The sequence below is a fragment of the Capsicum annuum genome, chromosome 2 (genome assembly GCF_002878395.1).
Source record: "Capsicum annuum cultivar UCD-10X-F1 chromosome 2, UCD10Xv1.1, whole genome shotgun sequence".
In the NCBI taxonomy this organism is placed as follows: Eukaryota; Viridiplantae; Streptophyta; class Magnoliopsida; order Solanales; family Solanaceae; genus Capsicum; species Capsicum annuum.
In genome coordinates, this window is record NC_061112.1 from 123,249,010 (window position 1) to 123,263,988 (window position 14,979).

Below are 14,979 nucleotides of genomic sequence, written 5' to 3' on the forward strand. Positions count from 1 at the left end.
TCAATTAAAAAAAGATGAAAATATTTTATAAAAAAACCAAATTCAAAAAGGTAAAATTTAGATCTCCAATTACATAATCATGTAAATTTGAATAAAAAGAGAAACTTTGTCAAATCAATTATAAGAAATCGAACAACATGCGAGTGTGAATACACTCAAAAAATGAAGAAGAGAGAAATTTTACACTAATGTAGTGTTAATAAGAACTGAATGAAAAAGAAGAAGCAAAATTTAGAAAGAAAAAAAAAACTTAATTATCAAATATTGTTATTTATATTTATTTCTATTTGAGGTGAGCGGTCCACCTCTCTTGCCGCCTATCTCTAATTAGCTATTAATTGAGAATTGTCTGGCCGAGCGGTCACAATTTGGCAAAAAAACAAACACTGGCCATTTATTTTTAAAATGGTCACAGGGTGTCTTTTTCCCTAAAATATAATCAAGTAGGATCATCTCCTCCATGATTATTTCTGCTCTTTTACTTATAATACAACATTTAGCAGAAAGAAAGATATACAGAGGTGGACGATGTAGAAGGGCAAGTTGAAGATGAGTGATCAGTATCCTTTGTGTGAGTTGAGTGAAAGAGTGATTGGTCTTCACCAGAGTTAACTTGAATTATCTCATCAGATTTCTCATGATCTCCTTGTCCCTGACGACTAAATTCATCGACGTCATCCAAATGACCTTCAAGCATGTTCACTACTGCAGACATGTTTGGTCTTAGTGCTGGAGATGCATTAATACACAGTAAAGCCACTTTAATCATCCTCAATGCCTCCTCCTCGTTGAAATCGGAACCTAGTCTTGGGTCCACTAGCTCCAAAAACTTTCCCGTTCTTTGTAGAACCAGGGCCTGGAATAATCAGAATGATGTAATTAGAAAAAAATTGAGAAAGATACTACCAGTCTACCACGTATACTTGATCAAATACAATGCTTTTGTTTATGGCAATATGAAGTTTTCATCAAGGACTTTGATACCAAGAGATTCGGGTTTCTTACCCAATCAAGAAGACAGACGTAATTCTCATCAGGATGATATTTCATGTTGCTCTTCCCAGCAACGAGTTCTAACACAACTACCCCAAAACTGTACAAGTCTGCTTTATATGTTAAATAACCCCAGAGTGCATATTCAGGGGCCATATAACCTCTGCAAAAGAAATGGTAAAAAGTTTCACTCATGCAAGCCAGACCTGTTCAGGAACTTCATAAAAGGCGTAAACTAATGCCATTTATTTCATCACTAGGTAATGCGACAATGGTCAGCACTCAGCAGAAATATCTGGTACTCCTTCCATTTTAAAGTGGACTATCATAATTTGAATTACAGGATATTTAAGAGAGAAATGAATTAACATCTAGCGAGTTTAGTTTAGCTGGAATATAAAACATGGACGAGAGGCTCTGAAGTGAAAATGTGAAATGAAAGATAACCCTTTCAATCTGTTTAACTCTTGGGATCAGTAAAAGTGCTGGCCACAACTATTCGGAAATATATAACAAGGAGTAAAGATTTATATTCAGGAAAAAACAGAAAGTAACTTTGGCACGACCTAAAATGGCAAGGATGACATTCAAAAGGGAGTACTTGAATAACAAAATTAAGTTTGATTAATCAATTAGAGTAGTTTAGAAGCTCACATGGTGCCAGCAACCCTGGTGGTGATATGTGTTTTCTCTTCGTCATGAAGTTTGGCCAGTCCAAAGTCAGATATCTTTGGATTTAGGTCATTGTCAAGGAGTACATTGGTTGGTTTGATGTCTCGATGAACAATCTTTAGAGGCGATTCTTCATGTAGGAAAGCCAATCCTTTAGCTATACCAACACAAATCTTTTGCCTAGTTGGCCAGTCCAACTTTGGTCGATATTCTTCAGGACCTGCAATTTACTGTAAAATTGAAACTAGGCAAATACACAGACACAATATGTATGCAGACAAATGAATATATAAACTCGAGAATCATGACAATTGGCAGTTACATTATTGAGGCAGAATGGGATTGTCAAGCTTTAATTTTTTCAAATCTTGGCTCAATGTTCTTGTCGACTTCTGCTTTAAACAATACACGAAGAATCACTTACCAAACAAAGCATGAGAAAGGCTGTTATTCTCCATGTACTCATAAACTATAAAATCTTGGTTCCGTTCAACACAACATCCGTAGAGTCGAACGAGATTTGGGTGACGTAAACCTGACACCATGCCTATTTCATTTACAAATTCACGGTTCCCTTGTCTTGACTTGGATGAAAGCTGCTTGACAGCAATTATAGTACCATCTGCTAGTGTACCCTGAGCATTAAAAAAATGCATGAAGTTCATAAATGATTTTCAATAGAATCCCATTAGGAATTGCATGGGGAGGGATAAGAAGGAAGAATTATAAGAATTTGTATACATATTCACCTTGTAAACAGATCCAAAACCACCTTCTCCAAGCTTATTTGCAGAATCAAAGTTACTTGTGGCAGCTTTAATTTGTCTGAAAGTAAATATACCCGTTTGCAGATCTAGTCCTCTTAATTCTACACAACAGTAAAATAAAGAACCAAGTTCAAAATGTAAGTACCCCACAAATAAAAAAGAAAAAAAGAAAATTTTGCCTAGATTGTCCAAACAGTAACAGAAAGTTTGTACCTTCAAACCCATACCTTTGTCTTCCCCACCCTTTAACTAGTAAGCATTTGGATGGAACACATATATATTTAATTTGGCAGGAATTCTTCCACAAAATGTTGTGGTTTCCATAAAAGGTGATAACTACACCTAGTATTCCATGTGGTTCAATGATCCCCATGCACTTCAATTTGCAAAATTCGAGTTATCACCCCGAATGCAACAGACAAGTTTTTAAGTAAATTCAATTTGTCAGGCACAGATAAAAGTTGAGGTCTAGAATCACCTTTTTCCATCAATTTACTGTTTCTTCTTTTCCTCCAAGCAACAAAGAGAATCATCAGAATGAGAGCTAATGACGAAGTCACTGCTACAATTAGAATCTTCTTTTTTCTGATTAAAAGAGGTCTCCAGTGCAGAAGGGGGTTTCAAGTCTACATTATAGAACAAAAATTTCAAGAACATTAGACGCTCGGGCATATACTTGGAAGCCAAAAATCATAGATACTGTGCATGTTATTCAATGAGAGAACATCTAATTTATATCTTCTTGAGCTTTGGCTAGCTAATCAAGAATAGTCTTGTAATCCTTTTCCAATTCTGCAAAGGTCTAAGTATTAGCTACTACATAAAATGAAAAGGGTGACTAACATTTGTAAAACTTAATCTCGCTATATGATGGGGAGGAAGAGAAGAGATGCTACATGAAAGAAATGAAAGCAAAGATTAGAGAGTACTAATAGCTTCCAGAGAGATGGCAGATACTAAAGGACCATAGCTTCCTCTACTTGGGATTGATGTAGTTCCTTTCCCAGCATACTGAAAGCGCACCTCTACAGTCTTATCTTGTACTGTTACATTAAACTTTTCTTTCAAAGCTTTATCAACTCCTCCGGCAACACTTTCAATATCAAAATCTTTAAGCTTCAGTCTGTCCTGTAGCCAATTAAACTAAGTCAGATACAGCTAATTGGATATTTTATTGTTTAATTCTCTGACATGTTGGATCACCTGGATGTATACATCAAATACCCGTCTTCCAAGACTTTGGAAAGATCGGTTGTCTCTGTAAACTATTTCTGCGAAATGAAGTGTCAAAGTGTAGTTTCCATTTGCCAAGCAACGTGCAAAGTAAGTCAAAGATAAAGGAGAGAGACGAGCTGTCATGTAAAGTGGAGATCCGTCTCCCTTGATAGCAGATAAATTATCTGCTTTATAGTCATTCAATGATATGTTGTTACGATCCCAGAAGTGTCCAGTACTACTGGATCCCCAGTTCTCTCTCCAGGATACAAATTTTGCGGCACCTGCTGATTCTTCATCTGCTTCATAAGAAGTGTTTCCAATAACTACTCTTTCTCCACCACAATTTATGTGCAGTGAATACTTCTCTGCAACATTTTAAACCCAGATAAAGGTTACCGGAGATGTGAAAATATGTTAGATATATGAGACAATGATAAAACCGTTTAGTTCTTTATGTAGAATGTCGACCAAACTGTCTGCTGCTTCAATTTTTCCAGTGATCTAACCAATTTGCAGAAGGAACAAATTACGCCTTCCTAGTTCTTTCTATTGATCGTCAACATGAAGCTGGTGAACCACCGCTCAATGGAACAGTATCAAACAAAAAGACTTAAAAGGAGAGAGTGAAAGCTCTGCAAATAGTGAGTACCCACCCTCTGAACATGGTTCGGCTGACAAGCACTTCCCATTATCTCTGTAGTAGTAGAAAGGGGTATCAGAAAGGATAACTCTTTTCAAGACACAGCCCTTGTAATTGTTTGAAGTTAAAAACACTTACACAGAATTCCCACCCTTAAAGCTTCTAAATAAGTTTCTGATAAGAAAAGAATACAAGATGTGGCGATCATCTGATTTATATATTTATAAAGCAAAATAGTAGAGAATCAAAAGAAACACAAGGATCATACAGGTTCTCCCGATAATTAGATGGTTCAGAGCGCTGGTCGAATTTATTGTAGGAAAGATCTATCCCGCTGCATGCAAAGTTTCTGACATGGTTAAGAGTCAAGTATTTTCACTTTTCAAACTAATGAGAGGGAAGAAAAGTGTTTGTGTCTTCACTTACTCTTAAAAAGAGACTGCTTTAAGTGCAACTAATTTATATATTCATCTTGTTAAATCTCAGTATCTTTATTTGTTGCCCATCCAACTCATTTTCACAAAGCTATGATTTTTCCTCACCAAGGCATGATTCAAGAGTTTATGTTCTGGACTAGGGAAGTATGAATGACTTTTTAATCTGTTTCTCTACAGAGTGATGTATTGCATTGTGGATCATTTGGTTCTGGATGTATTCCCTTAAACTCTTCCCTTAATACATCAGAAGTCTCTACGTAAACAACCACATTTGGTTGGGACACTTAATGCTACTTTCTCTATTTTTCACCCTGTTATATAATCCTACCCTTAAGCTTTACATGTCCTTTTTTAAAGAGAATGACTTCAGTATATGAAAATGTAAGACAAAATCAAACTTACTATTCAGTATCTTGACTAGTAAGCCACACTGGAATTGCCCCAACAAAAGCATTACCGGTCAGATACCTGGCAAGTAGCAAATATTTGATTTAACTAGGATATCACAAATTTGAAATTCAATATCTGCATTACATGTTCAGGAATATGATCCCACTTTCAGCTACCCACAAAAATGGAAAGAGATCGCTAATCGAAGGAAGACTCATTTTTGAGCTTTGGGACTGAGGCGTAATTGTTGTTGTTCTTTTGTGAAGCTCGTGGAGCGATATCACTGAGATAATACACCATCTAATATCAAAATCTCAAAACTTTGAGGGCAAAAAATAGGAAATGTCATGAAAAGATACTTGGATTTGAGTTCTTGGCATCCTTGACAAGTTTGTTTTGTGATTTGAGGCTTTCTTTCTGCTTCTTCCAAATTAAAGAAAAAGATCTTTGACATTTGGAGGGGATACCAGAGACTGATGGATGAACCATCAAAACTGACATATTGAGACTAATATAATGAAGCCAAGATGCAAAGAAACATTTCCACATGTACTTGTAGGCATCTCCATGTCATTCTGACTTACATGGCCTCCAATTTAGTCAGTTTTCTGAGATTTGCAATCCCTCCTTCAAGCTTGTTAAAGCTCAGATCTCTGGCAATGAAAATAAACAGAGAAAAAACCCAAAACAATGATCAATCCCATATGGCTGAACAAACTGTAGCACAATTTCCGTATTTTAACTGTCTTAGTTTGCACATTATAAAGAGAGATGTGTTGTCTGCATTCGTTCGATATTCAACAACCTTCTGTCCTCTTCTACAAAGAAAGAGAAGAAGCTTGCAGAAAAGAAGAAAACAAGAAAGGCCTGAAGAGTGCACAGATACTTATTTAAGTGGATTGATTATCTTTAGCTTGTATAACAGGAGACGGTTTAAAAGAGATCGCTAAGGATTTTAAACTAAACTTGAAAGTACAAGGAAAATAGTGGAATTACAAAAAACGTAATTTGCTCAAAACAGCTACAAAGCCAGGAATCTTCCCATGTATATTACAGCTTCTCAAAACCCTGCAGCCAGAACATAGCTTCAGAGAAATGGCTTTCCTTGGTAACGACAGTGTTTGAAACTCATCATAATACCCTAATCATTAAGTACTTACAATTTAGTCATGCCTGTCATGTTTCTAAGTGGCGGAAATTCTGAAGCACCTCCAGTCAGGTCACTGATTCTTCTGAATATGCACCATCTGAGTGTTAATTATCTTGGTTTCTACTTGGAATAGTTACGAGAACATCGAGAGAAGCAAAAGAAAGTTACCAGAAAAAGGCGTTTAACTTACAGTTCATTCAAACTGGTCAAAACAGATATACTTTGGGGTATTGGTCCTTCAAATCCAGAACCTTGAATCTCTCTGTTAAAAACATACACTACAAATGAATTTCTACAGGAATTTTCTAACTTGTACGAATATTACCAATTGAAAATACTCACACCATCTGGAGGTTCTTCCAACTCTCAAAGTTAGGCAGTTTCCCGACAAAGTTGTTACTGCTTACCCTACTATATTGATGCCAAAAGGGAAAGCCAGGAATTCAAATTAACATTTGTGGAAGGAGAATTAGAAATCTCATCTTAGATATACTTTACATTCAAATTCGAATGTACTCACAGTTCAGTCAATTTCGACAGATTATTCAGTTCCACTGGCCACACTCCAGTGAAATCATTAGCAATGAGATTGCTGCACCAATCAAAGTTCATAGAATTTAGAATGCAATCCAGCAGACAGTTTATCTGATCATGTAGAAATACACTAGTACAATTCACTCCGTTATTTGAAGTGATGAAGTTATTGGAAGAGGTTCCTTGCTAAGTATAGGTGAAGCAAAACAACTTTGAAGAAGCTAGTGACTCAAGCAGTAACACACAACACGATTTGCTTATACTTTGGCAATTCTTTTTCTACTCTTCTTCTCTCTCATCCTATCAAAATAATATCTTTCTCCTTTAATAAACTTTGTGATTGCTGTATATGATATTGAAAATAGTAGTGTCAACTGCAATCTTGATGGTCCAAATACTTAATTTCCATATATTAGGTAATTTATTTTTTTCCCCTAAATTATATGTTTATCATTATACAAGCCCGAACTAATTAAACACTCGTGTCAAAATTCCTCGAATCAGTTTTCTATTTCCATAAAGGATATAATTGACAATTCAAAGTTGCACATTATCCCTTTCCTGTAATATCCGATGGAAATTCATTTGTAAGTATACTTACATACCCCAATACCCGAGCCATATCCTAGCCGTTTTGGCTTACTTCTCCTTTCTATAGTACCTGAATGTACCAGAGAAAGCATATTCCCCAAAGAAGATAGTTTAATGGTTAAGATAGTAATAACTTGAAACTTGGGTTCAACACTCAATGTGAGTTCATCTGTTCTAACCAAAGGGGACAGGTTTATCAGCGCATGTGCTTGTAGGATGTACTAGTAAACTATCCCGTGGATTTATCTAGACGTGTGTAAGCTGAACCGAACAGCACATTGAAAAAAATGAAAAAAGAACCATATAAAATGTCTATGCATCATTTTCACTTTGCTAATAATGCTCACTGAGTCTTTAAAAAAGGATTGTTATAGACTACTCTCTCAATAACCACTCCATTTCTATTTCTTAGCTTCATTACAGTTTTAGTTCACATTAACGTCTTCCAGTACAGAATACAAACAGTAAATTGGCCTATTAAATTAGCTAAGAAGAAGAAGAGTAAGGAAGACTTACAGCATCTGTAGATTGACCAGCTTCCCTATTTCTGCAGGAAGCGATCCATTAAACAGGTTAGCTTCCAAACTCCTGATGAAAAATTAGGATGACATCAGGAAACTTCTAATATTCAGGTACATATATATTTGATCCACGTGAAAAGAACGGAACCAAGGGAACTTACAATTTCACAAGTGAGGTAATATTTCCTATGTACTCTGGGACAGCTCCAGATAACCGATTATTAGAAATAGCCCTGCAAAACGTCAAACTGATGAGAAAGTCGGAATCAAAAGTAGACATTTAAATTTTGCATAACGAATAAATTGCCTCACATGATTTCCAAGTTGGTAGATGCCCATTCAGGGGGAATTGTACCACTTAAGTAGTTGCGGTTAAGATCACTACATGTAAAACCATAATGATTCTCTAAAAAATAAGTAAAATTCAAAAACTGGTTGTATATGTAGAAATAAATTGATCTACAGGATGCTCTCAGTACATCGTCTTCAGATAGGTTAACTTTGCCAGGGATGCAGGCAGCACGCCTTCCAGATCCTGTCCTCTGATAAACCTGTTAACAGTTAGAGAAGCTGCTGTCAGAGTTATTATATACTCCTATATCAGATATACTGCCGTCTGGTTTAGATAATCTAAACCAGTTTTATATGTAATGCAATAGAAACCTCGTTTTACTTATCGCAGTAATAATGTAAGAGTACAAGGTAAAAAATAGGATACGAGAGTCATATGTTTTGATGATACTTTTAGCATTCAAGGTTAGCTGACAATCACGTAAAAGCATTGGTAAACGCAATTGATTTTTAATAAGAGCTTGGAATCTCCTTTTAGTGGCACACATGTTAATTTTAAGAAATTGAAGGTGATTATTTAAAAAAAATATTGGAGGCAAATAAAAAGAGGTAAAGCAAGAAGGCTCACAAACTTTCTACATGACAGAAACCATCAGGGGTAGAGCAATTGCAGGTTACATTGTTGTAATACTGTGAATTACTTCTTTTTGGTGTCGTCCAAGTTGTATTGTCATCACAAGGATTCATATCAAAATTCCAGTCCTTTTTCCCCAACTGTTTCGCGATTTCTTTCAGAGCATTCTCTAAAAAAAAATCATAAAACTTGTATACAGTTTTAAGAAACAAAAAACTCAAAAGTACTGGAATTTTCCCACGAAGACGAAATTAAATGTTCTTAAACTTTAAATAAAGATTTCTAACTTTAATTTATACGCTGAGAATTTACGAGAGAGAGTGAGAGACGTTACTTTCTTCTTTGGGAAGAAGGCGACCGTTTTGTGCTTGAATGGTTTCGGAAATCAGGGCTAAGGTGAAGATGATCAGCAGAAAAGAAAAAATACAGAAAGGTGACGACAATGACATCTTCTCAAGCATGCAAAAAGGTTGAAGTGAATATACATAATGAACACACACAGCTTACTGAATATATATACATATAGCTGATTTTTCTTAAGAGGAATGCGATGCTACAACTATACTATTGGAAATATTAAAGCTGTGGGACATGTCCGACAAGGACCAGACACTAATGATCTGAGTGATCAATGATAAATCATAAGAGCGTTCATGTTATGAACCCTGTTACGGGCTTTGTAGACCAAACAAGTAATAACACATTAAACGATGAACTTGAGCCTGAGGTGAAGTTACACCCCGACAATAGAGTGGATTGCCCCTAGGATCCGGGTTAAGCAAGCACATTAAAAGGGGACAGTTACCTATTGAAGGAGTTATGTGAATTATGTTGAAGTTTTGGCTTAATCTGGTATCTCTCATCTCTCTTCTATGGTCTCGCATCTCATTCCCTTCTAGATTATCTTCTTCCCTGTTATTCTCTCCTTAGTTTGTGTTGTTATTACTTTGTTGTTCAGATTCTAAGTTGTAAATTATAATCAGTGATTATAAATACATCAGAAATGCAAAGTAAGACTGCGTACGATACACCCTTGTGGTGGGGTCCTTCCCCGGACACCACGCATAGCGGTAGCTTTAGTGCACCGGGCTGCCCTCTGTGTTTGTGTTAAAAAGTTTTGTTACAATTCAACTTGGTTTTGCTTCAAAATTAGAACATAGGTTGAATGCTCTTAATTCAGTTGCCATGAAAATGGATACTTAAACAATAAAATGATGAACTTCGTATAGAGGATATTGCAATGAAGGAAGCCATCAACTCCGGCATCTTTTTGCTGCAACTGTAGCAAAAAAAGTTTTCTGGAGTTTCATGTATAAAAGTTTGTCTTTGGAATTAGTCATAATGCGAATACGAATACCAGACACCATGGGAAAGTTTAAAAGATTTTGAAGAGTTTGTACTGGGCAGTCATCAGTACACTATCCTGAAATTTTAAATTTCAAAAATTGAACTTCAAGTTGGATATTTTTGTAGGAACATTATTTTCCAATGAAAAAGTAGTCAAACCCACTCAATTCTTAAACAGGGTAAAGTATTCTCCACCCTGAAATATAACGAGGGATAAATTTAATCTATTTTAAATAATTTAAGGGTATTTTTAACTTTTTCCTTATAATAAAAGGCATGGAACTTGACTTTTCTTATGTTTGACCTAAACCAATAATAGTACCATAAAAATTATTGATACGTCATTTTCTGTACAAGGATCTACTGTTGCTTCAGTTTCATATATTAAAATCTGTCCGATGAACTTAATATCACAAAAGTGGATCTGCCCCTGATTGGGAAATCTGCATGTGGGTGAGAAATTAATTAGAGGCCTACCGACTGTTAAATAGGCCGAAGAGGCCAACCTTCTTTAATTTGGGGACAGTGTTAAAAAACATTGAATGTCGTCTTTTTGGAGAGTTGAAAAGTATCAGCTTGAATGAAATAATCAAAAACATGAAATTCTATAGTACCGAGTGTAGTAGTAGTACTGATTAATTTAGCAATTTAATGTATTTATGTATTTAATGTATTTATATTACTGATTAATTTAGCAATTTAAAAGTAGTTATTGTAAATCCTTATTGAAGGGTTGTAGTGGGTTGCTACTCAACTTTGGGACCTGGTATCAATGGACTCAACCAACAAGAACTAGGAGAAAACTTAACAGTAAAGTGCTTAGAGAGAGTAAATAGCGGACACAATAGTTTTACGTGGAAACTCCTTGCTCAAGGGAGAAAAACCTACCACCTGCCTCTAGGATTTCTAAAGCTCCATTATATCCAAGCAACTTCATTATATCCGAGCAAACTTGAATACAAACTCCAGCTTTCAAGAATTAAACTCCTAATCCTTCTTCTTCTAGTAATATCTCTATTACAAAGAGAAACTTACAGTAACCCTACTGCACCACACACCAGCTAACTTTAACTGGAATGACAAGCTAACTCCAGATGATTCAGTAAAATGAGATTTACACCACAATACCTACTAATAATCATACAAGCAGCAGTAGGCAACGTCTTAGATCACAATACAAAGACTCAAATATAACAAGAAAATAGATTACAACTTTATGAGCTATCAGTTCCCTATTGCAAAGTGAGTCTTTGATCCAAGAACTTCGAGAGAGATATTGTTGTAAGTATTTTGAAGCTTGGTTTTCTTGTTGTAGAAGATGAGCAATATATGTATGACATAAGAAAACCTAGGAGGAATTCCATTGACCGAGACAAAAGGTTGCAACAGTTTTTCACCAACTTTTTGTACTTTCGTCCAGCTGTGAGGTTGACTATGACCGTGGCGTGTAAGCTCAATCAGTTTCCTAAGTAATTACAACTTTGTCATCACACAATCTATAGGAACCATGTCCCTAGTATGCAATTTGTCAATTATCAAAACTAAGGAATTAACGCTTTTTTTTTTAATCAGACTTAACACTTATCAATAAAGAATTAATGATTTTTTTCAATTTTGCCCTTGACATTAACTATTTTAAAATTGAGAGGCGCGTAAATAGATAAATATTAAACACAAAAATATATTAGTTACTCGTAATGAATTATTTTCGCAAAACCTTATCCAGACGACTAGTATCTTAGCATTGAAAAACCAAAGTAAAATTTGTATCTAATGGGACATAATGCATGTGCACAAATTGGAATAATTTATTGTTTGAAATAGACACGAAGAGTAGATTGAACATGATAGCATTTATGGGACCTTGTCTTGTTTAATCTTGGATGGATAGTCAATATATTTGCTGTAGAAACACATATAATGCTGTAACTTTTTCACTAAAACTAAATAAAAATTCTTGCCATCAAACTTGGGGATTTGGGCCACAGGTGACAAAAGAGTTTTAAAATAAGGTGTAGGTGACACAAGTCTTAATAATTGAGTAGAGGTTACAATTACCGGTTTAAGAAAGTTTGAAAAATTTCAAAATAACCCACAAGTTTTTAAATTTACACTTTGATTCAAATGTTAGTTAATATATAACGGGGAACGAAGAGAAAAAAAGAGTCTTTTTCTCTCTCCTCATCCATTGTTATTTTCTCTCTCTTCACGATATTTGTTGTTCATTGTTGCTGCTGCTTTATTCATCATCTTCTGATTCATTATCATCATCTTATACTTCATTATCAACTTCATATTCTTCTTGTTGACCATTGTTGTTGTTGTTGTTGTTGTTACCCCAACTGCTGCTCTTTGACCAAATTCTTATGTCAAATTTTGTTTCGTAAATCACTTTCAACTTTGAAATTTACTTGAGAGGAGACTTTGGTAAGTCAGATTATGCTTTTTAGTTGAATCTGGGTAACTGCTAGTGTGTTGTTTTTTCAACAATAGTTTGCAAGCGAACATGAATGCAATACAAGAGCAATCTGTTTAAACAGATCCATTATCTGTGGCACGAGATAAATGTTCTGTTGTGACAGTAAACTCATGTTGGATTCATGTTTAAGGGTTCTAGGTGCCCGTAATATGATTATGAATCGAATAGATGGGTATTCTGTTGCACCAGATTAGTAATCTGTTTCAACAGATAAATAATCTATTTCATCAGATTACTATATGTTTCGAACAACAAAATACAGCTCCTGTCACACACAAAACCTAACAGATAACTCATATGTTCTTGCTATTGATACTGGAATCAAATTATTCCTCAATTGTAGACATGTCATTCGTTAAGAAATAAAAATAGACAACACGAAAATTAAATAAGAAATAAAAAGTCAAGTGCATCAAACATAATTTTTTATAAAACAAACAAAAAAAAATACATAAATAACAGAAAAAAAGCTTAATTATTATTATCATCATTATTAACATCATTATTATTTGTATGGCCAGCCGGCCAATCTTCAAAGGGTAGTAGCAGCGCCCTCCGCAGCCTGCGGATCTCCCGCAACATCCTTACTCTGATGGCGGCCAACTCCCAATGCAGGTCATGAACCTCCTTCTGCAGTTCCCTCATGGCGACTCGTAAAATAGCGACATCCCACACAGGATCAGCCATATCTAAAAAACTCATAAGTTGACAAAACACACACGTAAACACAAAAGTAAAGAAAAGAAGGAATTCGAATGTAATGTAATGTAATACAACGTATATTTACACAAAAATCAAGAAAAAAACTTACCAGAGACAGGAAAAAGCTATCAAGTCCTTGAAGAGAAAGTAGTTGAAGGTGTAATAAGAGCGAGGAATAAATAGTGTGTAGTAGAACGGACGATTGAGTAAGGAGGGACCTATTTATAGAGGATTGAACTTGAATGAGTTAGGCAAAAAATCGCAACTATTCACCTCCATTTATTAATGACATTCTTGATTACAGTAAAAAGTTATAACTTAATTAAATTAATCAATATTATGATAAGTCATGACTTTTCAGCTTTATTATTATTAATAATTAGTTCTTTCCAGGAACCATTTTTTTTACACTGTTTTGGACAACAGATAATATATCTGTTGCATTAGATAAATCATCTGTTACAACAGATATATCATAATTTGTAACAAATAGATAACCTGTTGCATCAGATAATATATCTGTTGCAACATATAATATATATATTTAAAAAATATATATATTATCTTCATGACATTCAAATTTTCTGACTTTTTAATTATATAAATTAATAAAACAGATTTAAAGGCACAACTGTTCACTGTTTTGCGGAGAAATTTTGACTTTTTGAGAGTCGCCACTTAATTTTGAAAAGGAATTAAGAAACCTTAAATACTTTAAATGATCCAAAATAGAAAAATCGTTCAAATTTTTGAAGATTCTGAGTAAGCAGTTCTTATTAAAGTTTCAAGAAGGTGTTAGGCACCTAAAACGTCCGCTAACTTACGGTTATCCGGATTGTTTGAAAATCATCTTTGATTAACCCTGAAAAAGTTGATTTTTGAAAAGGAAAGCGATTTTAGGAATATTTTGGTGTTTATGCAAAACAGATTTTAGCGACTTGACTAAGGATTTAACTAGGTTCACAAAAACACATAAGACAAACAAGCGTAAAGAAAAAGGGGAAGGAGAGAAAGTAAGGGATTTAAGCCATTGGGCCCAAATCAACCTGTCCTAAACTAGTTTAGGCTTTCGGCCTATTTTACCTGTCCTGATCTAGTTTTCGAGCCTTTAGCTCGAATCTTGATCCACCTGTATTAAATACAACTTTGACTTCGTGGCTCTAATGAACGAATAAATAATGAAAGGGAGAAATTAATAAACAATAATAAAACATCAACAATAAATAAATAACGACAACAAATGAATGAACAGAAAGGAGGCTCAAGTTTCGTTGTTGCTTCAAGAATGGGACTTTTACCCATTTCCCTTCTTTCGACTCCTTGTATCCATATGCGTTTTTTTTTGGGTCTTCATAATCGACTCAAGACTAAGTGGGCCTCAATGGCCCATAAGGAACATGCAACGGGAAAGAGAGTCCATGCAAGACTCGAGTGGGTTCATGCAAAGAAGAGATAAAGCATATTAATACATGATCAATAAAAGGAAGAAGGGGGGGGGGGGGGGGGGGAAAAAAAAAAAAAAAACATGAACAACGGGGATAGAAAAATTAATACAGTAGTACTTAATACATGATCAACCAAGTAAGAGAAAAAAAAGAAAATTAATAAGGGAA

General features: G+C 34.9%; 1 protein-coding gene across 1 annotated transcript; it reads right to left on the minus strand.

Moving 5' to 3' along the window:
* Positions 1-230: 230 nt before the first annotated feature.
* On the minus strand, positions 231-9,605 carry LOC107859214 (probable LRR receptor-like serine/threonine-protein kinase At1g07650). The gene is given in 25 exon segments (XM_016704141.2): positions 231-856; positions 1,006-1,156; positions 1,648-1,885; positions 2,090-2,300; positions 2,415-2,533; positions 2,911-3,016; positions 3,018-3,058; positions 3,362-3,560; positions 3,636-4,015; positions 4,304-4,344; positions 4,429-4,464; positions 4,559-4,624; positions 5,130-5,195; positions 5,702-5,770; positions 6,114-6,185; positions 6,278-6,349; positions 6,458-6,529; positions 6,610-6,678; positions 6,788-6,859; positions 7,909-7,980; positions 8,075-8,146; positions 8,226-8,294; positions 8,393-8,464; positions 8,833-9,007; positions 9,173-9,605. Coding segments are annotated over 25 exon segments (3,027 nt in total). The 5' UTR covers positions 9,300-9,605; the 3' UTR covers positions 231-496.
* Positions 9,606-14,979: the final 5,374 nt, after the last annotated feature.